This window comes from Thamnophis sirtalis, unplaced genomic scaffold (assembly GCF_051295495.1).
Source record: "Thamnophis sirtalis isolate CommonGarterSnake01/CBP01778 unplaced genomic scaffold, rThaSir2_p1.2 scaffold_3, whole genome shotgun sequence".
Classification (NCBI taxonomy): Eukaryota; Metazoa; Chordata; class Lepidosauria; order Squamata; family Natricidae; genus Thamnophis; species Thamnophis sirtalis.
The window spans coordinates 70,946,041-70,972,089 of record NW_028261383.1 but is presented as its reverse complement, the minus strand read 5'-3'; the positions used below and the strand labels follow the sequence as shown (position 1 = coordinate 70,972,089).

General features: G+C 39.4%; 1 protein-coding gene across 3 annotated transcripts in view; it reads left to right on the top strand.

Annotated features, from left to right (window-relative positions):
* The window catches only part of SYN2 (synapsin II), a 123,371-nt gene extending 109,646 nt beyond the window's left edge, over positions 1-13,725 (top strand). For all 3 annotated transcript variants that reach the window (XM_087709112.1, XM_087709111.1, XM_087709110.1), the window contains 3 exons: positions 123-183; positions 5,377-5,617; positions 12,843-13,725. In XM_087709112.1, coding sequence (XP_087565238.1) covers positions 123-183; positions 5,377-5,617; positions 12,843-12,978 — 438 coding nt within the window. In that variant the 3' untranslated portion in view covers positions 12,979-13,725. The remainder of the gene's footprint in view (positions 1-122; positions 184-5,376; positions 5,618-12,842) is intronic.
* Positions 13,726-26,049: the final 12,324 nt, after the last annotated feature.

The window sequence follows — 26,049 nt, the reverse complement described above, 5'->3', positions numbered from 1 at the left end:
AGGTGGTAAGAAGAGATCAGTTCTAACAACCAAAGGTATATTTCTCAGTCTATCCTCATCACCTTCTAGCCTTCTTGCACTCTCATCTCTATGGTTTTTTTCCCTTTTTTTTTATCTTGCAGAGTGGATCGGCTAAGGAGTCCGAATCAAATAAAGTCCCATCCCAGCGACCACCTCCTCAAGGTTGTTTACAATACATTCTCGACTGTAATGGCATTGCAGTAGGACCAAAACAAGTCCAGGCGACTTAAATTTTTGAAATTTAAAACAGGGGTTAAAGCCAAAAGAGGAAAAAAAGAAAAAAGAAAGAAATCAACAGTACCAATTGTTCGTGCAGGTTTTTTTTTTTTCATTGTTTCATTGCTGACCTGGATTGTGTTTTTTCTATGCAGTGTCAAATATATTGTCTGGTTGTTTATCTGTTTGTGTTGTAATGCTTACTTATGTTTCTCTGTATAACTTGTGATTCAGGGCTGTTGTCCACAGTGTACAGTGTACAAGAATTGTGCCTCTACTAAGTCAGTGAGACTGTATATTATGGATGGTTAGACAGTATTTTTGAAGTATTCTATATTGTGGGTTTAAAAAAAAAGGCTAACCAACCCTGGCTGAGATATAATATTTTTGCTTAACTCTGTGAGTATGTATGCTACATTTGATTTGGAATTTTTTTATGTGCATGATTATTGAAAAGTTATTATAATATTTGAAAAGTCTCATTTAGTAATAATATATTAAATGAGACATTTTCTTTTTATAATTTTATAAAGATTGCTTAATTTTGAGTTAAGACATATACATAAATTGAAAAACTAGTATTTTTATTTGTAATGTTTACATACAAAATATAAAATAATTATTTCCAGGAATGCATAAATATCTTCTATTTTCAGTGCAGAGTTTTTAGGGAAAAATCTGTATCTACTAGCTTCAGTGCTACAAAAATGGGCCACATATGTGCAATATTGATTCAAATTTGATATTGAATGTATTTAAGTTCAAAAGGGGAGTTTCTTTGTTGGTTATGAAGTAGCCATCTGGTTTTCTACCAAACTAAAAAAAATGTTTACTAGAATTACCTTATCTACATAATTCAGGTAAGCTACGGTTCTTTAGCTAAAATAGTTAGCAAAAAAAAGAAAAGAAAAGCCTTCTGCAATTAATCAGCACCTTTCTTTCTAAATATTATGCTATCCACCCTTTTCAGGGTTTTTTTTAAATGTCATTCATGAACTCAATGTGTTGCTATATCATTCTGTATTTATTATGATTATGGCCAAGCGAATAGGAGACACTAAAATGCAACTATGATCCAATCTAGCATTTTAAGCTTAAATAGCTAAGTATAGTAGGAAAAGAATGTTAGTGGATCTTGAATGCCCATAAGAGTCAAAAGCTTAGCCATAGAATGTAGTACATGGGACTCAAGTATATGTAAATAATAAAACAAGGGTACCTGACCTAGATGGGGAGGGGTGTTCTTTTGCTAAACTTTCTTATAGCCATAATTGCTTATGACTGTCACGACACCAGGGGCTGTGTGCATACCTTACAAGCAATATCCAGGCAGGCAGTTAAGCTGTTATAGTAGTCACTCAAATGCACCTCTTAAGCATTCTGTAGAAGTGAGGGAATGAATTATGTTGTCAATTGAAGACAAATAATAAGGTCAATAGTAATCCCTAGGTTAATACAAACAAATATGTTTTCTTATGACATAATGCTGAAGTCTGATTTTTTTTCCTTTGCAAACACTCTAGAATTGCAAACATTTTTTAAAAAAAATTCAAGATGTGAGAATTACACATTGTTTTTAATGGTAGTTTTGATGTTTACTGCGCATGCTCTTGTTCCCTACTCATTTTTAGTCTATAAACAAGTATATTCTGTTTGTGTGACCTTCGTTTCTAATAATGATCTTTTGATAACCACACTGAGGGATTGGTTATAGGGGAGTGTATTCCCTTCACATCAGGTTCATTGTCTTCCTCACCTCCAGATCTTAATCCAAGAGAATAAAAACAGCATTCCATTCTGGAGTGGGGAAAAAATGAACCTGCCAACTGAATGCCATTAATATCAAGCCATGGATGTTCTTCTGCATGTGATAGTTTGAGTAATTAAAGATGCTTTTGTGCATTGTTTATAGGCTCTCTCTGTGTGTATGAAGTGTGTGTATGTGTACTGACCACAGATAAAAGATTTGCATCTTAGCAAAATGTCAGTGCATTTGATGCAGATGGTCGTAGAAGGACATGCACTAGTTTACTGGCTCAACAGTAAAGAAGCAAGCCAATATGTTTACCTGCATGCTAGCATGCTCAAGTGCAATATTGTGGAGAGTTGGGAAATGGTATTTTTAAATGTAGGATCAATGTCTGGGGGAGGGGTGATTTGCTTTATTTTTCCTTTTTTTAATTTCTTTCTGTCAAAGCTGCTATTATTATTATAATTATTGCTATCTTTTTGTACCAAACTAATGCAAGAAAGTGAGCAAATGCTGAAGTGTGACTGCAGTATATATTTTGTGAAATACTTTGTACAGCTTAATGTCCAATAAAAAAAAGTTACATCTGTCTTCAGTGTAGTTTCTAGCACACGATTTTCCCAAGGGGGAAAAATCCTTTTATATACAGCAAAGAATAAGCAAGAAAAGTATGGGCTTTTTAGCATTAAAAAAATGCAATTGAAATTCAGAATCCCTCAGTCGGCTATGATTAAATCGCAAGGCTTCTGACCATCTTTAGATACTGTAAACACAATGATCCTGTTCAAGGGACGTGCAGTTAATAACATGATGGGCTAGGATCACTTCTGCATCTACCTGTGACTTGCAGAAATCCAGTGAAGGTTATGAACAGACATTTATGCATATAACTTTTTGCAAGTTCTCCGGTCACATGTACGTCTATTGGGATGGGGAAAATAAATTAGGGAAGGAATAGATGTAATTCTTCTGCTGCTGCACATTTTGCAAATAATGAACAAGATTATATAACTAACTGTGGTGTTTTAAGAAATGCACCAAGAATGAATTGTTCCAAATTTCTAACATGTGGATAATTATCTAAAAACCTATTTTGTTATTATGAAGAATGTAAATATAATTGGAACGTTTCTGAAATAAGCCCATTTATGCATTCAGGATTTGAAAGAAAAAATACAAATTCTCACACAACAATTTACTTTAAAAATTGAGTTTCTGTACTTTGTATTTTTAAATGGTCGTTGTTGAAAGCATGGTATCAATTCTGCTTCATCTGCATATTCCTGCCTCATTAATTCTCTTAATTAGCTAAATAGGCCTAATGGCTTTTTTTCAGAGACATTGGGGTTTTGGACAGTTTGACATGATAAAGAAAAAGAATTTGAAGGCTTCCAAATTTTTCCTAGGCCTAGTTAAAAGAACACATGTACAGTTTCCCTAGTATTAACAAAGGCATAGAATTCTGAAGGAGTGATTTGGGGTTGTATTTTTCAACTTGAAAGTATCATCCTTGAGCAATGATGCAAAATTATTCTAACAGACTGATAAAGCAGCTGAGTTGATTTCACAAATTGTGTGACATTTGCCCATTTTGTACAAAGTGGGAAAACATGTTATATATATTAATGTCTGTGATATGCAAAAATAATAACCTTTTCCTATCCAGAGTATTGTGTGTGTTCTTCAGCATGCATGGATTTTTTTTCCATGAATGTGCCTAGCCATCACTTCATTAAAGTTCTTGGCTTACATCTCTCTGGATGCCCAGACCTCTCTCTATCCCCTGAACTAAATGGAGAAGAGACCACTTAGAGATCTCTATGAAGTTTTGTGTAATGCTTGGGAGAATCTTTTCAGATTTGATTTTTTTAATGTGGTGGGGGAAGTCTTCAAGAAAAAACAATTCTAAACCCTTTGGACTCACATAATTCATTTCAAGAGATTAAGGCTACAATATTTTGGCTAAAAAACTCTGTGATGGCTATGCTGGTATAGTATTGTGTTCTGGTACAATTCTGAAAGCAAGTTCTCCAAAGAAAGCATTTGTTGGAATGATACATTTTAAGATCAGGCATCAAAGACTCTTCAATCTCCACTAAGGCTTCATAGGTCCAATCCAAGTTGACTGCCTTAAATCGGATGCATATTTAACAGTACTGAAATCCATTGTCTTCACTGTTTATAGAAGCAGAACAACCATACACTAAGGAGAAAGAGGAGGGTGGGGTTTGCACTGGAAAAAAACTGCACCAATTGCAGCTGAATCTACAACTCAGTTTTGATTAGCTATTGCTTACAAAATATGGAACTGCTTTAGGGTTGATGTTGCAAGGTCTGAGTATGTTAATTGCTTATTGGTTGGCTCAAGTAGATGCCTGTTTTGTTTTTCACAGAAGGGCTTATTGAAAAGCAACTGCAAATGTATGAGACATTTAAAAAAAACATATCAACCCTCCCCTCCCATTTAAGGCAAAACAAAAAGGCAACTAATTTGAATCAATATTATTAATAAACAACAGTGCTGTGATACATTTAAAGCAAACAGATTCCTTCTGGCTGTTAACTTCCATTGTGTTCAGTCTGTAATGGAGCAATCTGGGAAAATGTTTTACCTATCAGGAACCTGAGAACTGAAATGGAGAAGTACTATAATTAATGCAGCTTAATCTGGCCCAGCCTTATCCAACCTGATACCTTCCAGATGCTTTAGACTTCAAGTCCCATCATTCCTCTCAATGTGATAGGTTCCCCAGGGGTGATGGGAATGATAGTTCACTATGTCTGTCTGGCATTAGCTTAAGAGTGCGTACATTTCCTGCCAGCCACTCTTGATATCAGCCATAAAGATTTCTGCTATCACATACAGCACTATTAAGGAGCCTTAAGCTGCCCCTCTCCCAGCAATATTTAATGCAAGTAATCCTCATTTAGCTACTTCTTGTTTAATGACCATTTGCAGTTACAAGACTGATTCAAAAGTAACTTTGAAACCAATCTTTGCATTTATGGCTTTTCCAGGTATATAAAGCAAAAGAAAAACTGAAATAAGTTCATAAGTACATTTGTGGTTTCACTTAGGAATTGCTTTGTTTGATGATTGAGGTGCTGGTCCCACTTGCAGTTGCTAAAGGAGGACTATTTGTATTTTGTTGATTTCCTTAAAAAAACAGGTCCAATTACTAAAGCAGTGAATTTTCAAAGGCTGTTTTAGTGTGGCTATGAAGATTTGCAATTTATATTTATGTAGGGTTGTAATTCATGATCATGATAGCTAAAGCATTCTAACCCCACCGAACTTTTCTAGTACCAGACTGATATTAAGTGTTGGTTGTTAAGAGTTATTACAAAATTATTGATGCATTATGAAGTTTTTCTTGTGCTGAACCTAGGGGGCCCAGTGCAACCCCAAGGAATGCAATCACAAAGCCAGGAGCCACCCCAAGGGTTCCCTCCGGGGCATTCAGGAAAGCCCTCCAGTTCTCTGCCTCCACGTCCACCTGGCCCTGCGATTCAGCCATCCCGTGCCCGTGCCCAGGCCTCAGGTCCTTCAAGTACTGGGCCTCCAGTAGACATGAAGACCGAGCCCTCGCAAGACTCGTCCCAGAAGCCTCAGTCACATCCTCAGCTAAAGTAAGGCATTCTTGTCATTTTCTCCTCTTGTTTTGTAAATGCTTCTCTTACCAAGAGAGGTTGGAGTACAGATAAAGAAGTACAAGATTCCTTTATTTCTGTAACAGTTTTGTTTCTGTTTCACCTGGAGTGGGTACATTTCCAACAGACATTCTCAAATCTGCTGAAAAAAGCAAATTCCATGTAGTATCTATAGATTTGAGTTTGAGTCATCCCTCTCTTTCCAACATTTCAGAAGGTGTTGATTCATCTTTGGTTGGGCTGTTTATGAGACAGCTAGTGAGAAAGAGAGAGAGAGAGAGAGAGAGAGAGAGAGAGAGAGAGAGAGAGAGAGAGAGAGAGAGAGAGAGAGAGAGAGAGAGAGAGAGAGAGAGAGAGAGAGAGAGAGAAAAAACCTTATCTCCTTAAACTTTTAACCTTGCAGCCACTCAGACAAGAAAGATTGGAAAACCCAGAAAATGTCAAAAGATGTTTCCCATTAAAACTAGAGATAGATAGAACATTGGTTCTATCATTACCTACCTATTACATCTTATGCTTAAGGCTTCTTCTAGGGCCACTTCTATGCGATGGAGCTCATTTTCATACTCTGTATTTGGTTTATTAGATATAACATACTCTAACTGTATCTTTGATTTTAATTTTTGTCAAACTCATCATATTAAAGTATGGCTGAAGATGGCCATTTACTTACTCTATATATCTTCTTGGTGTACTGAAAACTGCTGTGAAGGTTAATATACCACATTTCATTTCTGTTTCACATATTCAAATTCAAATATTCAAATACCTAAGGTATACTGCTTAACAATTTAGAGATAGAAAGATTTCCTACTCCCTTCATTATCAACATGCATGACTGTAACAAAGGATGGTAAAATGCCAGGATACTCTACTTGCCAAAATTTTGTCTGATAGTTTACAGACTTAATCTTAAGGCTTACATAATTCGTTTTTGCTGTAAAGGTGAAAGAAGGTAAAGATTTTTAAAAAACACACACACAGGGCAGACAAATGTGATAAATCAATAAATGGCCTTAAATCTATTATATTTAGATATGCATGTAAAAGAAAAGTTCAGTTCACTACTCATTTTTATTATTTCCACCATATACCTTCCCCAGAAGAAATAGAAATGTAAAACTCATTTAATTTTAAACAAACTAAATGGATCAGTGTGGGGTAGTGGTGAAGGTTTTGGATTAGAAGTGGGGAAACTTGAGTTCAAATCCACCTTCAGCCACAGCAGCTCACCAGCTGACTTTAGGCAAGTCATTGTTGCTCAACCCAACCAACCTCACAGGGGAATTTGAAAGAGGGAGCATAATGTATGACGCCTTTCATTTGTGTTCAGGTGGTATTTAATCAAATAAATAGATAAATAGATAGATAAATAGATAAGACAACATCAAGAGATATTTTCTGTACTGATGTAGGTTTCCATCTCTAGTTTTTTTTTTATTTTAAAAATTCAGCAGATCTTCACGGTTAATGTTTCTCCCCCTGCTAATGACTGGAGTCAAAATGGCTTAGATGCCTAAATATGTTAATTTTTAGAGGTTTGTAAAAAGTGCACATTTCTTGTGCTCTTTTCCACTCAGCAGCTCACACCTCACCATACACAGTTTTGGAGGTCTATTGAAAAATAACACTGACCAGGAAGATTACAATAATTATAAGTGTGTTTCAATAAATCCATCTTCTCCATCACAGTGTTTCAGATATCTTAAATTTCAAAGGCAATACATTTGTGCAATGCAAACAGCCCTAATATTTTATTTACTCCTTTTGTGATGCTCTTATTCAGAAGTATAAGAAGCAAGCCTTGGCTGATTTCAAAAAAAGCTTAGCAAGGGTAAATCTAGTTACTATTTAGATAGGAGACCAGAAAAAATATTTCAAGCTCATGGACCAGAGCAGAATGTTGAAAAACATATTTTGGAAGAATTTAATGATGAATCACTTCCATATCATTGGTTAGAAAGCAACACAAAAATCCGTAGGTTTAGGTTTAGGTTTATTGGGATTTATATGCCGCCCTTTTCCCTGAGGGGACTCAGGGCGGCTTACAACCACAGGGGAGGGGAAGTGCAAGGTCAAAACAAACACTTTGTGAACAAAAGAAAAATAATAAAACACAACTTTCATTCAACAATCAAACACTCGGGCGGGTAATTGAAGCCTATCCCCAGGCCTGCTGGGAGAGCCAGATCTTGAGGGCTGCGCGGAAGGTCTGGATCGTGGTGAGGGTGCGGATCTCCATGGGGAGCTCGTTCCATAGGGTCGGGGCAGCAACAGAAAAGGCTCTCCTCCGTGTGGTCGCCAGTCGACATTGACTGGCAGATGGAATTCGGAGGAGGCCTAGTCTGTGCGATCTGATTGGTCGATTTAGGGAGGTAATCGGCAGAAGGCGGTCTCTCAAGTACCCAGATCCACTACCATGGAGTGCTTTAAAGATGGTCATCATTATCCTGAAGCGCACCCGGAGACCAACAGGCAGCCAGTGCAGCTCGCGGAGGACAGGTGTAACGTGGGCGAACCGAGGTGCGCCCACTATCACTTGCGCGGCTGCATTTTGGACTAGCTGTAGTCGCCGGATGCACTTCAGGGGCAACCCCATGTAGAGCCCATTGCAGTATTCCAGTCTAGAGATCACAAGGGCTCGAGTGACTGTTGTGAGGGCCCCCCGATCTAGGTAGGGCCGCAACTGGCGGACCAGGCGAACCTGGGCAAATGCCCCCCTGGTCACAGCTGACAACTGGTGGTCAAAAGTCAGCTGTGGATCCAGGAGGACTCCTAAGTTGCGGACCCTATCTGAGGGGTATAAAATTTGACCCCCCAGCCTAAGCGTTGGTGTATTAGCCAAATTATTGGGGGGGAAACACAACAGCCACTCGGTCTTATCCGGGTTGAGCACCAGTTTGTTAGCACTCATCCAGTTCTTAACGGCCTCCAGACCCCGGTTCATCACGTCCACCGCTTCATTGAGTTGGCACGGGGCGGACAGATACAATTGCGTATCGTCCGCATATTGATGGTATTTTATCCCGTGCCTCCGAATGATCTCGCCCAGCGGTTTCATGTATATGTTAAATAGTAGGGGGGATAGGACCGAACCCTGAGGTACTCCACATGTTAGGGGCCTCAGGGACGATCTCTGCCCCCCTACTAACACCGACTGCGACCTGTCCGAGAGGTAGGAGGAGAACCACCGCAAAACAGTGCCTCCCACTCCCACCTCCCGCAGTCGTCGCAGAAGGATACCATGGTCGATGGTATCGAAAGCCGCTGAGAGGTCAAGGAGAACCAGGATGGACGCATAGCCTCCATCTCTGGCCCTCCAGAGATCATCGGTCAATGCGACCAAAGCGGTTTCTGTGCTGTAACCAGGTCTGAAGCCGGACTGGAAGGGGTCAAGATAGCTAGCTTCCTCCAAGGCCCGTCGAAGCTGAAAGGCCACCACCTTCTCAACAACCTTCCCGATAAAGGGAAGGTTGGAGACAGGACGAAAGTTGTTTAAGATGGCTGGATCTAACGATGGTTTCTTTAGGAGGGGTCTTACCACCGCCGTTTTGAGTGCGGCGGGGAAGTGCCCCTCCCGAAGGGAGGCGGTGACAACCGCCTGGATCCAGCCATGTGTCACCTCCCTGCTGTTAGCCACCAGCCAGGAGGGACACGGGTCCAGAATACAAGTGGAGGCACTTACAGCTCGGATGGCCTTGTCCACATCCCCAGAGGCAACTTCCTGGAACTCAACCCAGAACTGATGTGGCAAATGATCCTCCTGTGTCTCAGCTGGATCTACTGCGGTGGAGTCCAAGTCCGATCGAAACCGAGCTACTTTGTCCGCCAAGAATTGAGCATAATCCTCAGCCCTACCCTGCAAGGGGTCTCCCGCATCCCTCCTATTAAGGAGGGAGCGGGTTATCCTGAACAGGGCGGCTGGGCGTGACTCGGCGGACGCAACCAAGGAAGAAATATATGATCTTTTTGCAGTTCTTAATGCTCGGACATAGTCCTTGGTGCAGGTAGTTAAGAGTGCTCGGTTTGCCTCGGACCTATCGGACCTCCACTGGTGCTCTAGGCATCTCCTCCGGCGTTTCTTCTCCCGGAGTTCCTCGGTAAACCAGGGAACTCTCCGGGATCCACTGACCCGGAGGGGCCGTAGTGGCGCAATCCGGTCGAGAGACTCCGACGCCGCCGAGTACCAGGCGGCAGCCAGAGTCTCCGCCGAACTGTGGGCGAGGGTATCAGGAATAACCCCAAGCTCCGTCTGGAACCTCAAAGGGTCCATAAGTCGCCTGGGGCGGAACCACCTGGTCGGTTCCTCCTCCCTACGGTGGGGGTTTGGCCTCCGGAAGTCAAGCCTCAGTAGGCAATGGTCTGACCACGACAGGGGTATGATCTCATTACCCCTCAGACCAAGATCACACATCCACTGCTCCGAGAGAAATACGAGGTCGAGCATGTGACCCGCTGCATGGGTTGGGCCCCGAATTACTTGGGTCAAGCCCATGGCTGTCATGGAAGCCATGAACTCCTGCGCCCCATCAGAGCGTTCACCGAGCGATGGCAAGTTGAAATCCCCCAGAACTATAAGCCTGGGGAACTCAACTGCCAGCTCGGCTACTGACTCGAGGAGCGAGGGGAGGGATGCTGCAACGCAGTTGGGAGGCAGGTACGTTAGCAGCAAACCCACTTGACCCTTGAGGTCCAACTTTATCAGCAGAGACTCACACCCGACAAGCTCCGGAGCAGGGACCCTACGAGGTAACAGAGACTCCCGGATTACAATAGCCACACCGCCACCCCTTCCCTGGGCTCTCGGCTGATGAAGCACCTGAAATCCCTCTGGGCACATCTCTACAAGGGGGACTCCTCCTTCTGTGCCCAGCCAGGTTTCAGTAATACATGCCAGGTCTGCCCTCTCGTCAACAATTAAGTCCCGGACGAGGGGAGCTTTGTGAACAACAGACCTGGCATTTAGCGACAACAGCCTGAGACCAGGGTCCTGACTACTCGCGCCATCTGGTCTTGGAGTGGGACTCCTAGGGCCGGAAGGAGGGATCTCTGTAATGTAGCGAACCCTCCTTCCCCGGTAATGGCCAGCCCTAAGGTCCCCGCCGTATCTGCCTCTCCCTGTCACGACCGCTATGCTCCGACCCACTCCCATGTCCATGGTCCCCCCAACCACCCCGGTTCCTCCCGCCTTCCCCAGCAGGTCCTCCGAGTCAAGCATTCTCATTTATCCACTCTAACAAATCCCACGTAAGAATTTAAAACATATAAAATACAAAGGTAACAATTACTAAAAGTGGGCCATTCACTCAATTCCAAGCAACTCCCATACACTCAACATTCTATTTAAAATTGCGCCGTTATAATATATAATAATAATATGGAAACAGTGGAGGAAGCGATGGTCTGCTCCTCTCCCTTCTTATGTCCTGGGGAGATGTCCTTAGCCACCAAGTCAAGAGTACGTAGTATATAAGGTGGCTGTAGGCAAACAAGATTGAGTATAAAGCTCCAGAGTTCGTAGACGGCTCCCATATAGTTTTGCCCCACTGGTGGAGGTTAGCGGGCTGTATATTCGAAAGTCTCTTTCTCAAAGATATATAAGGGCCCCAATGTAGGAGGCCAGAGTTCGAGGCTAACTTGCACCGCTCTTGCAAATGGAAGGAAAATTGCTGGTATTTTCGGGGCTCAGTCCTTGTCCCTGCTGTCGCCATCCTCTATTGCTCCGTATGTAGTCATCTGCAGTTGAGCTCAACTTGGGGGAGATTTTGCCTTTCCTTTTATTCAAATGTAAATGTTTCCCCCCAATTCACTGCTTATTCCAGTCCTAAACAATTTTTTTTCAAGTTCAGGACTTCTTAAGGGCTATTCCTTAATATTTGAAAGCTCTATACGCTTAGTTTTAAAGCATCCTGGATGGCTCGTATATCAAGTTACAGATTTGTTCCAATCCACATTTCAATCACCCCACTTCCAAATCTTACAAAGGAAAAAAAAAGCATAACCAAATTGCCAATGGGATTAACTGTACTCAGTGATTGCATTCTCACCCACATCTTCTCTGGCTTAACATGTGCATGCAGGTTAGTAGCCTATGCATAAATATTTCATTAAGCCATTCAATTCCTAATCATTAAGCCATTCAATTCCTAATCAAATAAAGAACATTTATCTTTCCACCCCTCCATGCTCAATGACTATTAAACCCAAATGCAGTGAAAATGAAAGACTGTACACACTTACAATATTGCTCACTCTGATTTTCTGGAAAAGGTATAAGATTCCCCCCCAACCCCCCCCCCCCAGAAAAGGAGTAAGGGTTTATTTTCTGGAAAAGGTATAAGATTTTCTGGAAAGGAGGTAAGTTTTTTTCCCCCTGGAAAGCCCGGGTGGTGGTGATTTTGTTTTTCTGGAAAGGGGGCAAGACTTTTCTTTAAAAAGTTTAATGTTTTCTGGAAAAGGTATGTTTTCTGGAAAAGGAAATGATTGATCTGTCATAAAGCATAATATAAAAACACAAGCAGATACAATTTTCCTTTTTTTTAAAAAAGTATACTTTAAACGTATAGGGTTTAAAAAATATTTTCTACCATTCAACTATTTGCTTCCTTCCATTCAGCCCACTCCAACTTACCTGTCTTTATTTATTATCAATTAAATTGATATGGCTGTCTATTTTAACCAGCTAGGTTAAGCTAACAGGGAGTAACATCAATATCAAAACTTCATAAGAAAACAATAAATAACAATTACAAAAGCCAAGTTGAAGCCAAACAACACAATTAATGCAACTACAATACAAGCTTAATCATTTATCTTAGGCTCTGTAACAGAACCAGATTTTAGTTCCTTACAGAAAGACAATGGTTTTGGGAAAGTATAATCTCCAGTGGGAAATATTACAGAAAAGGCTGTCTACCAGGAATGGAGACACCTCTGAGTTTTGATGTGTATCAGACAACTGTTTCTAAAAATAAAAATAAAAACTTTAAAAAAAAAAAGACAACCATTTCTCACAGTTGTGCTCATCTATTCAAAGAATGCCATCTGGATGTTGCCGGTTGTATTTCCTATTCATATTATATGTAATATAAATTGAATTTTGAAAGGTAGGGGCTACATCAGTCACAAATAAGAAAAGAAAATCTGTATGAAAGCTTCAGATGTATGTAATATTCATGTGTGAGTTTTTGTCTCTGTCTTGCAGCAAATCACAATCTCTGACAAATGCCTTCAACTTCACGGAGTCATCCTTCTTCCGATCATCTGTGAATGAGGATGAAACAAAAGCTGAAACCATCCGAAACTTAAGAAAATCTTTTGCCAGCCTGTTTTCAGATTAACCGTGGCTAGTTTGCTTTTGCATATCCATCAAATGTTTGAAAGTCTCCTGTGAATATCATTTCACAATCACTATTTCTTTACGAATGATCCTTCTTTGCTGTTTCAACTGTTGTATTAAGCAATATGTTATGTTCTTTTTTAAAAGAGGGACTATAATGCGATAAGACTTCAGGTATCTTTTTAAAAAGCCGCTTTAAAAAAAGCCAAGAGGAAAAGCTATACAGCTGAATGCTTACAGTCGTCCTTAACTGTGATTCTGTGGCCTTACCGTTAAATGCACTCAGTCATCCCATTGGACCCTCTGTTGTGAAGTCTTTAAAGCAGCACACCGTTAAGTTGCAAGTCTTCCCTTTCCTAGTTTTCTCCAGTACTCAGCTGCATGTTTGTTTTTTCAAGATATTTTCTTCTCCTTTTTTGAGACTTAGTTTCTTGCCTTCAGGCCTTTAGAGTATAGTTTCATTACTGTATTTGTGTTAATTGTCTTTCACCTTGTTAGAAACTTTAGAAAGCTTTCCATCTGCTAAATGTAGTTTTCCAATATGCTTTAAAAGCAAATTCTAGAATGAACCAATGTTAGAGCCCTATGTGTGTCTATATATGATTCTATTCTATTACTTCTCATATATTTGTTGTGGAATTATTTGCAGCCTGTTAATAGTGCCTTTTGCTTTGTAAAATGTCATGCATGGCCTCATGTCACCATAGTTCCATATTACATCCCAATAAATGGAAAGCTCGTTACCGAACAGGAAGTCTGCTTCTCCTGACTTCTCTGCAGTGTGATAATGATGGCAGAGGGAAATGTGAAGATTTTTTTCTCATTTATTTAACTTTCAGTCAAAATGCATTACCAATAAACAAGGAAGAGTAATATCTCAGAAACACAATTTTAAATCCTTCATTGACACAGTTCTGATAAAATTTGCCTATAAATCTTGACTTGTCTACAGAATGAGGTATCTTATGGAATGATTTATAGAATGCCAGGTCCACTCAGTGCCAAGCTGTATTTTGAAGAGCTATATTCAAATTTCCTAATTTTATCTTTGCTCATGGGAGATCATTTCCTTTCCTGTTAACCTGATCCTGAACATTACCGTGTCTGGTCTTTATGCTCTGCTATCCTGGACAAAAAATATTTTCATTTTATCTGATGTTGAAGACATAGATATTACATGCACATACATAGATATTGGTATAGTTATAGATCATATAGATAGATATGGGTGGTTTGTACAATGTTTGTGCCTCATTGAGCCAAACACGATCCATTCTTCATTTACTGTATTGTGGCCATGTAGAATTTGCAGTAGTTTTAAAACAAGGGTACATCTGTAGCTTTATCAAACTACAGTAGGGATTTGAACTTGGAAGGGAACCTTTTCTCTAGTACATTTAGCCTTAGATTCAGGATGTGCTTGCCTTTCTTCACAGCCACTTAGTCTGCAATCAGCTCAAAGAACGGTCTTGAAATTCCAAGGCCAAAGCACTGCCTGGGTTGAAGAAGGTGGGGAATGATGGCTTCATTCTCCAGCATGTTCTTTTTTCTCCATTGCAAGGTAAAAAGGAGTTGCATATGATTACTCATATGTTCATTATTTATTTACAAACTGACCTGGATCTTAAGATATTATACAGTCAATGTAAAAGACAAAGAATGCAGAATGAGTTGCTGTCCACAAATACTGAATGAATAGCTGAAAGTTCACTTGGCAGCCAAATGACCTCAGCACTAGCACCCTACAATTCCTTCTCTTCTTGCCTTTGAACCAATAGTTGAGTGCAAAGCTGAAAGCATGCAGGAGATCTGAATGTTGGCATATATTGAAAATCTCAACCATTTGGTCTTTGAACATTATCACTGAGCTGCCAGCTGCATTAGATATTTATTGACACTCATACAGGGTTTTTTTAAAATATTCAATAGATTCTTGACATCAATCTAGCAGTTCCATTTCTGCATCAGGTCAGGCTCCCTAATATTTTCAAGGGCAGTTCCCCTCACACAGTGTGTTGCAGTAATTTAATTTGGACATTACTATTCCAGTATGCACCCTTTGTGGAAGCATTTATTTATTCAGGTAAGCATATAACAACGTAAGAAACATGTGATTCAGGGCTGAACTGTGAAATCTTTGGTGCTTTCTGATATATAAAAATAAAACAATCTCTTTGACACTGGACATTCCATCACTCCACAACATTCCATTGCCCAAATGTATAATAATCTCCACAGCACTCAAGGCAACTAGCATAAAAATGCAAAGTAATATAAAAATGCAAAAAAATCAATTTAAGCCTATATGATGAAGACATAAGATCACAACAAACCTGACTGAAAAGTTAGGTCTAGACCATTTTTACCAATCAGAGACTGGCACTGCCCTTAAATGTCTCCAAAATATCATGTAGAAAAAGCCAAACAGATTTATTCTGCAAGTTAATCAGTTTTGTAATTAACAGCAAACAATGTAGTAAATGTTTCACAACTCTTGCTCTGGAGCTTTAGGGTGGAATGATTTCCTTTAAATAGGAAGTCTTATCCTATTTCTTTGAGTCTTACCTGCTCTGTATGAGACAAGGCATCCCAACATGTTGGCTTGTTCCCAAATTCTTCCCTACTAAACTAAGGGTTGGTTTTGCTCCTCCCTGTATATAAAACTGGCTTCCTTTCTATACACACTCCCATTGTGAACACTATGAAAAGTCATGAAGAATGATTTGAACATTCATCCATTGGCTGGCTGGAGGTAATACTGAAGAGAGCAATGATTGGCTCAAGTAGACTTGCAGAAGCTGGCATGGCAGCCTGAGAACATGCTATTAATTTAGATGGTGAAACTAGTGATGGGAACTAAATAGAACTGCTAAGAGAATGTGCTTTCTAACATGGGTGTGAAGCAGAAGAAAATTATCTCCCATGTTTGATATTACTGGGCTGCTGAAATTAAAATCACTTTTCAGAAGAGTTTCTGGCAGATAGACTAATCCATATTAAGGCAGGGTACTTAAGCCATTTATAGCTTAATTAGAACTTAAACTATTCAAAGTTTAAAAGTTACAATTAATATTTTAGTTGCAAACATAAAATATTTGGGATCATTGCAGACTTCCTAAGCCAAATGGAATATATACACAAACGGTGTACTGCTTAATAGCTCTGCTTGTTATATTTCCACCAGACAATGCATCTAAATATTCTTTAATATTTCTTTAATATTATTCTTTAATATTTAATTTTAAACCGTGTCCATGGTTTAATGTAATCTATTCATAATGGAGACAAAAGATATCTGACCAAAGTCAGATTTCACAATCCCAGAATCATTTGCAATTAGTGCACTGAACACTGTATGCACATTCCCTGCCACTAAGTACATCTAATTTCAGACAGAAGATTGGAAGTTTTATATGGAGTGTGATCGCCCTCTGGTACTAAGTTTAATTCCCAAGCAGGATTTTCTACTGATTAGTAACACCTGCATCTTGCTTGGCACATCATTGATCTTAAGCACCAATCAAGAGATTAATGGCTGTTTTCATACTGCATGACCAGAAGCAGTAGATATGGATTTCATTTGCATACTGGAAGATTCAACAGCACTTTCATGAAGATATTAAACAACATAGAAGATAACATGGAATCCTGCAGCACATCGTAGGACAAGACCCTGGAAAGTGAACAATAATTCTGCAGTGCGTTTTTCTGGAAACAACCTCAAAGTTGTGATCACTGTGGAGAGTCTAATAGTAGATATACAGTAGATGTCTGAGATTTCCTTAGAGAACTGCAGTATTCCTTTCCTGGAATTTGCATTTTCATGGCATTTAAGGGTTCATAAAGAATTGATATGATACTTGTAACTACAGACAAGCTAATTACAATAGCAACTTTTAATTGCTAATTACAATGGCAACTTCTAATTGCTAATTACAATAGCAACTTCTAATAGGCTAAGGATCCAGTAGTGAGTATGTATGTATATGAACATGCATTCATGCATGCACAAGCATGGCTCAAAGTTTACTCATTTTTCTAGAAGAACTGCTTGCATTCGGCTTCTCATACTAGCACTCATTCTAGTTGATTAGCTTTACTTGGTTCTTACTTACAACTTACTAAGTACTTAATACTTAGTTACTAATAATAGTAATAGTTAATTACTAACAAGTTTAGTCCAGTGCAGTCCAGTCTGAGGTGTTTGTTCCAAACTTGCCAACTTCCACAGAAGATTTGATCAGCCCACCTTATCCACATCCAATTCACAGTCAGTAAAATAGCAGTAGCAATAGCACTTAGACTTTTATACCACTTCAGAGTGGTTAACATCCCTCAGTTTATTGCCCCCAACAACAAGGGCCCTCATTTTACCAACCTCAGAAGGATGGAAGGCTGAGTCAACCTTGAGTCAATGAGATTCGAACTGTAGAACTGCTGGCAGTCGGCAGTCAGCAGAATTAGCCTGCAGTACTGCATTCTAACCACCATGGCTCTGGAGACAAAATCATCTTGGCTTCATATCCTGATCCATAGCAGGCTTGAAATGAGTCCAGATATTTGTTTGTTTGTTTGTTTAGTAAGTAAGTAATTAACTAACTAACTAACTAACTAACTAACTAACTAACTAACTAATTAACTAAGTATTCTACCCATCCCTTTCTACCAAATGGGCAGTTTACAATTCCATAAATAATAGAATAAAACAATTAAAGGGTTAAAAAATTAAACATCAGAAATAAAAAATAAAAAATAAGAATTAATATTAAAATGGATTTTTAAAAAACAATGTGTAGATGGTGTAGAGTCTCCTAGTCTGCTAGTCACCTCCAAAACGGGATTCCCCCATCAGGGACCAAGACAGTTGGCAAAACCAGGGTTTCAAGCTCTTTTGGAAGGCCAAAAGGTGGGTGTGGATCTCACCTTGATGGACATGATATTCCAAAGGGCGAGACCCATGGAAGAAAAAAAAAATCTTCTCCTGGACCCCAACAGCTACAATTCCTTGACCAATAGGATCCTGAGCATGCTCCTTTTGCTGGGGTGAGTAGAGCGGGTCCTTCCCTTTGGGGTGAGATGGTTCCTCAGGTAATCTGGACCCATGCCATATTGGACTTTAAGGTTGTATTCATGCAACATACTCACACTGATGCTGCTCAACTTCCAAAAGTATCTTGAGTTGTAAATATCGGGATTTTTTTTTAGAATGGCTTTCTATTTATGGAATTTTCCCAATTATCCAATGGACCTTGAACATCTATAAACTTTCATAACATTAATTAAAACATTTTAATGTTCTTCTTGATCTGAAAGTTATGGTGAACCTATGGCAAGCGTGCCGGAAGTGGCACACAAAGCCATCTCTCTGGGCATGCCAGCTGCCGCCCATTGCTCTTCCATGTTCTGGAACACAAATGCACACTGTCCAGCTATTTTTTACATGTGGGAGAACCAGAAACTGGAAAACCAGCTCTCTGGTGCGGAAGCTGAGCTTCTAGTTTCCAGTGCGGACATGAATGCCAGCCAGGTGGTCTTTGTACATGCATGTGTGCCAGAAACCAGAAGACCAGGTGACTGCATGCGCACACCAAAACTGAAAGCTCGGCTTCCCAGCGTGCACATGCATGCCAGGGAACTGCTCTTCCTGTTTCTGGTGCTCCCCTGTGCACATGTGTGCGCTCTCGTTTCAGCACTCGGTGTCTAAAAGGTTCGCCAACACTGTTATAGGTGATCAGGAAACTGTTTCAGGCATGAAATGGTCCTGAGTTAAAGATCTAATTTTTATTCCTAAACCTTTTATTCCTAATATTCTCTAGTCTGATGCCACTGACCAACCTTAGTTTTCCCCATCATCTTCAGTACTATAAAAAAATACTTCCTACGTGTCTTCATTTTCTCTGGTATTTAAAAAGCAGGAACAGGGCTGGAGAAAAAGAGAAGCAAATAGTTGTTGTTAATAATCTCATATCTTAGATTAGAAGAAGAATGGCTATCAGAAGGTGTGGCTTTACGGTGATATTACATCATGCATACCTCCCTTTGAACAAATATCTGTATCAATTATAGGACATAAAGTGCCGAGTTACTTAACACGGACAGATTAGTTATTAAATCTATTTTGCACATCTCTTATTGAATGAAAGTAGTATTACTCTTCACAAAAATCTAAATAGGTGAAATACAGGGACAGTTAGGAAGTAATGATGAGAGCTTACGGAACACTCTGATGTAAATCTGACGCAGGTTGCTTCTCAGTGTGAATGACAGATTTCTCTTTCATCATATTTATGTGCTAACTTTAAAAACAGATCTTTGTACACATCTACTGATGTATTGAGAAGGCAGGGACTACTTTTCACAGGAACAAGTGAGTCTGGGCTTTTGCATGTTCCTGAATAGTAAAAACTCCTCATACAGCAGTACTGTACAAAGTTCTCCACAACTTCTCTTTTGCAGCACTTCTTAAACTGACCATGTGACCACACGAATTTTATACATTTTGAAGTGAGTGGCACTTTTGGGGGGGGGGGGGAAAGAGCCTTACAATCCAGAAAAGGGTGAAACTGGTACCAACACAAAGTTGTGCAAGAAAGGTTCTCCTGCCCATGGCTGTCACTGCTTCTTGAACAGGAACCACGAGTCCAGGATCAATCCCAGATTTTACACTAGTTCTGTATGAGATAGTGCAACCCTCCCTACAACTAAAGATAGAAAATACCCAGAATCAGGAACCCTAACAACCAAAGCCGGTCAAACCTGATAGAGTTCAGTCGCAGCCTGTTGTTCCCTACCCAGGAGCCAAGGTGGCGCAGTGGTTAAATGCAGCACTGCAGGCTACTGCTAGATCAGCAGGTCAGCGGTTCAAATCTCACCGGCTCAGGGTTGACTCAGCCTTCCATCCTTCCGAGGTGGGTAAAATGAGGATCCAGATTGTTGGGGGCAATATGCTGACTCTCTGTAAACCGCTTAGAGAGGCCTGAAAGGCCTATGAAGCGGTATATAAGTCTACTGCTATTGCTATTGCTATTGCTACCCCAAAGCTTCCAACATCAAGCAGAAACTTCATGACACCATTTGGGCACCATTTTGTCAGCCTCCCTAGGCAGATCAGACAAGAAATATGACCAGATGAGTTAATCCTATTTTATTGTAAAGCTAGGTTAAGAGAATCTTACAAATAACTATTGCCACCAACAGCTATTTGTTGTTTTTTATTCTTTGCAATGGCACGTCTTTTGTTTCCATTGCAAATCACTGGGCATTGGTCTTTGATTTCATTAATCTGTAAAAATAATTTATAAATAAATCTCATTTTTCTTTCCCTAGCAGGACTAACGCCATCAATTGCTCTAAGTGGAGAATCACTGTAGAAGGAAGGATGAAACAGAGCCATGAAAGCAAAGCTTCTCGGGTTCCCATTCCATTTCCAATCACAATCCCTTTCCAGATCATTTAGAAATTAGTCATTAATTGCCTTTATCAACACTGAGCTCAGAATACGGAGAGAATGCATAGATCAGGGTGCTTTCCTCCAGCTGATCAATGAGAAAAGAAGGTGATTCCGTCAACATTACCTACTAATAACATCAGCAACTTTAAAATGCCTAGACTTCAACTCCCAGAATTGCCCAGCCAACTGTTCTCCAAGAAGATGCAAAGGAGAAACATTATGATGGCAGAACTGCCGCAGGGCTGGGCTTCTCAAGCTTGGCAACTTTAAGATCTGGCTTGGGAATTCTGAAAATTGAAGCCCTCACATCTTAAGGTTGTCATGGTTGAGAATTATTCATCTGGAAAACCCACATGGTGAGTCTGCCCTTTAGAAAGAGATCTCCAACCCTGCCTGAGGTTTGGATGGCTCAAAGCTTATGGGATTTCCATAGAACCATGATGACAGATGTATCTATTCTGTGATAAATAAGTGTGCATGCTATTATTTCCAAAGGCAATTTGGAGTTTATTATATGTTGTTTGCTTATTTTGGTTTTGGACAGTATTTATTTTATTGTTGCATGCTGCCCAGAAAAAGAACCTTTCAGAGGGGTAGCTTTAAAATCCCACAAACAAATTGTCATTGCTACTCCTACTCCTAAATTGCTTTGCAAACTCACATAGTTCACTTTCCTGGAATTTCCTTTTCTTCTTCCCAATAGCTCATTTTTGCAAATGATAGAACTATGTTTTAAATATTACTATTTCTTATTAATTACAGTATAACTTGATACAATTTGTGTTCTAAAAGGCAAGATCTCTACAAGTAATAAATAACCAAATACAGCAATGCATGTAAGAAGGTACACTATGATTGGAACATACAACCTTTGTTCCTCTTTCTTGTGAATGGGATCCATTTGATGGTGCTTTGGCATAGTTATGAATGGACAAGAAGGCAGGAAAGGGGGTAAAAGTTAAGATCACTTGGGAAACCAACGTTCAAGACCACTCTCAATTATAGATGCTTAGTTAGGTGGATTTGATCCAATTATCAACTCTTGATCTCACAGGATTGCTGTTGGAGGAATTAAATTTGGGAGAGAGATCAATCTCTCCCAAATATCAAACAAGATATCAAACAAACAAGCATTTTGCATGATATGGTCAAGTCAAATAAGGATTGAGTGATCATTGTTATGAAAGGATGAAGAGAGCTTATAGCAGGTATAATGAATTTATGCACTGGCCTCCTGCAACTCTTGTCCTGAAACCTGTAGTTATCTACTTTTCCATTTTTAGTTTAGTTCTGTTCAGAAAGCTGGTTTGCTCACATTGAGTAGCCTAGTGATAAAAGCTTATCTTCCTGTTATAATATTTACCTTGTTGAAGATTCCATATAGAATTGGTCCATATGGCAAAGTATGTTGTTAGAATGTTATAATTACTTTACTAACAGTTATTCGGTACTTTATAGTGAAACATGGGGACAAAAGCACAATTGTTAGAAGAGGGAACATCACATGCTCTGCATTCAAGAAATCCTAGGTTCAATTTTAGATATCCCAAGTTAAGGCAGAAACAACTGTTGGAGACCACTTAGATAGCTACTATTAATATGAGTGTAAATATAAACTTATAACTGAAAAGGCATTAGAACATTTCTTGGTTTCCTGAGTATCTCCCCAAAAACTAGAACTGCCTTAGAAAAGTTGGGATGTATGATTATAGCTCCCTGATGGCAAACCTATGTCACGCGTGCCACAGGTAGCATGTAGAGTCGCCCCAGCCACGCGCCTCCCATCAGCCAGCTGGTCTTTGGGTCTCTGCAGCACATGCACAGGGAGTGCGCATGTGGGGCACACAAGCATGCATGCTTGGGGGGTAGGGTGCATGTGCAAGGGGCGCTCTCATTGCATTTTGGGGATTCACACGGATGTGCGCATCCCTCCTCGCACCCCTTTTGGACCTGGAAAGCCTCCTGCACCAACCTGAAAGTCAAAATGGGACATGGGGGCACCGCACGAAGCCCCCCACACCCCAATTTGGGCCTGGAAAGCCTCCTGCATCAACCTGAAAAACAGGGGCAGGAGGGCAAGGAGCATGCATGGGGGACGTGAATCTCCACCAATGTGGGAAATACCCTGTTCCAGAAACCCAAGGAGTCAAAGATTTGTTTGCTCATTCAATCACTCACCATGCTACAATACTTTAGTATAAATGTTTTTCATTTCCTTTTGTTGCCATTATTTCCTTCTGGCTTTTTGCAGCCTCTTCCTCCGAACCACACTTTCCCAAGACTGATTAAGCTAATAGCAAAAAAAACATTCAAGAAATCAATATATTATTGTTACGAAGAAAAAGGAATAATTGTATTCTGAGTTTTGGCAACATAATACCTAGCTGATTTCAGCAACAGGCAGCACAGTCCTACATTAGATGTAGTTGATGAGTTCAAGGCACACCTCATGACCTGCAGCAAAATTTCACACTTGATTAATATTAAATTCCCTCCTCCCCCCTCTTCCTTGGGGGTGAGGGATGGGAAAGCCTTCACTGCTCTCTTTGTTTTGTGTTTGTGGTGGAAGTGTTGCAATCCATCCTGCGTGACAAAGCCTCCCACACCAAAGGGGGAGTGCCAGAAGTCTATAACCCTTGGCTGGATGTTCATATATGTTGCACACAAGCCGATGCATGTCTGTTTCCACAGAGAAGGCTGAGGCGTGATATTTGCTCATCAGAGGCTTTCAGCCTGCCTCCAGATACCAGTGTGTTTGCCTGCTTTGAAACTGGCAAATGGGTAACTGAGAGATCATAGAAGGCCCCTGGCCACATTTTCAATTGCTTCTGTGCCTGATTGACTTGCCTATGATATTTGGGTAGCACAGAAGAGATGGCTTATATAACTTACTTAATTTCCCACACTTACATAACTTCTGTTCTTTTGCTATGTGATGACAATAAGGTTTTTGCTTCTTGCCTTTTGGAACATAGATCCTGAGGAAAATGCTAAACAAATAAATTAGGGGCCTCCACAACAGAGAGAGGATGATTGAGCCAAATGGATGGCTTCAATAATCTATGCTCCTTTCTGCTGATGCAGGAGCCCTCAGAAAAGGTAACCCTGATTTACCAAGTGTTTTGCAGCCACTTCCTCACATTACAATGAAAATACAGTCGTGGTAGTTTGTTCTCTAAGAAATCTGAGAAAATAAAGGAAAACTTGTAACTCCTGAATCAAAATCAGCACATCATATTAGTGGAAGAAAAATGGAGAGAAAATCAGCCATATTACTGACACCAGCTGAAATGTGGCTGGTAAATTTTAAATGAGCAAATTATTAGCCATCTACTGGTGCCTTAGAAATTGACTTAATATTAAATAACTATTCCTTTATTAGTGCCTGTTGCTGATTAGTGTATTTTCACTCGTTCCCTTCAGTTATCTTAGGTTTACAATTTTGAGACTAGCCAGCCAATGAGGATCCAAGCAAGTTTGAATCGTCCTGATTTTCAATTAGAGAAATGTCCAATATAGTATGAAATATTACAAACTAACTTACTATCAAGGATAGACAACCTATTGCTATCCTTCAAAATCAATCCTTAGGCACTTTGGTCTAAGCAGTGTTTGTCAATCTCAACTACTTCAACGCATGAAATACCCTTTACTTTGCTGAAAAACATTGTTCTAGTCGTTGTTTGGTTTAGTTGAAAGAATGGTTATTACTGTGAAGTAAGACCTTTAGAATTAAAAGAACATGACCTGAGATTTAGGTGGCAAGGATTCTTATGGTACAATAAAATGGATAAATATTCCAAATTGAGAATTTGCAATATGTATGAATCCATCTTTATGGCTCTCAGCACAAGAAGCATTTTATATATGAGATATAACAGACAAAGATAAATGATTAACATATTGTGAGATACTGGAATATTATCAATAGGAATATAAAATAAAATCAAGAAAACAACTCAAGATAACAGAGACAGTTTTCAATAGTTTCTTTATTTACAGTTATTGAAAAAAATTAAAGTAAACCAGAAAGTCATGGTATTCAACAATGTAAGAAAGAATTTGAAATGAAATTGTTAATATATAGTTCATAAAATGTATAAACTTTTATTGAAATTTGAAAGAAGTATAGGTCAAAGAATGCATGCTAAAAATAGGAAAATATGTGAGTCAAAGGATTGAAATTTTTATATTACACATTATACATTATATTACAATTTTAAAAGTAAGTATAATCTTTATTGTCATTGTACTTAAATACAACGAAATTGGTTAAAAGGATGTCATTGATACATGACACTAGAAAAATTACGTAGAATGTATAAAGGTACTTCAAATTTATGTTGGGAACATGAACAAGAGGATCATTTTATCATGCTTGGTGGAAAGCTAGAATATTTTGGGTTCAAATACATACAATGCTTCATAGATCAACATTCAGTTGAAACTAGAACTTTTCATCTTTGGACTCACAGATAAACAGAAAAGAGTCATTGCAACACTCTTTTTATATATGATAACTGCAGAAATATTACAGATGGAAAGATTTGGCAATGCCTACAACTGAGGAATGCTTGGTGAAGATAAAGGAATTTGCTTAGATGTCTCAGTTGATATGTTTGATTAGATAAAAGACAATATCTTCATTTATTGATGATTGGAAACCTCTTATGGACTTTTTGCTTAAAAAAGAAAAAACCATTATGATTTATGGTTTTGACGATGAGACAGAATAGATGGTCATGATGTAACTTTACAGAGAGGAGTTAAACTACAGGTAGTCCTAAACTTACAATCATTTGTTTAATAACTGTTCAAAGTTACAACAGCATTGAAAAAAGTGACATGATTATTTTTCACGCTTATGACCATTGCAGCATCCTCTTGGTCACATGAACCAAATTTGGATGCTTGACAACTGGCATATATATATTTTACTTAAGGCAGGAATAAGAGAAAAATGTTTGTTTATTTATTCAAAAAAATATATAATTGCCAATCTCATTAAAGTGACTCTGGCAGCATATACAAGTGGATGGAATTAAAGCAATTTAAGAAGAACTGTAATGCCTGAGGTCACAAACACATTGACTCATCTAACTCATTACAAAAAAAACCCCAAGAGAGCTGAGGCCATTCTTATTCCTGAACTGACAAATCACTTACCAATTTATAGTCTAATTGTTGGCTGGAGATCTGTACTGCCCAGATTTCACCAAATTGATTGCTAGATAAATATTAAAGAAGGACATTTCAAAGTATTTTAATTATATTTTCTAGGTTTCATCTACACCACATTTGGAAATATAGTTCTTCAGCACTGCCTCTGCGCGAGCCAAAATAGTAGAGATAAATCATCTGAAAGAAGTGGTAAAAAGGAGTGGGTGGGATGTGGGTGGGTTTGTTCCAGAGGTGGGTTCCTACCAGTTCGCACCTATTCGGTAGCGTGACCCGTCAAAACCGCGCTCGACTAAGCCGCACACAATTAAACTGCATCGCTGACATCATCAACAGGGCGACAACAGCCAGCGTGGAGAAAGAAGGGCGCTTTAAATAGCGCTTTGAAAGCAAGCCGATTCAACTTAAGGTAAGGGTTAGGGTTAGGGTTAGGGTTAGGTTAAG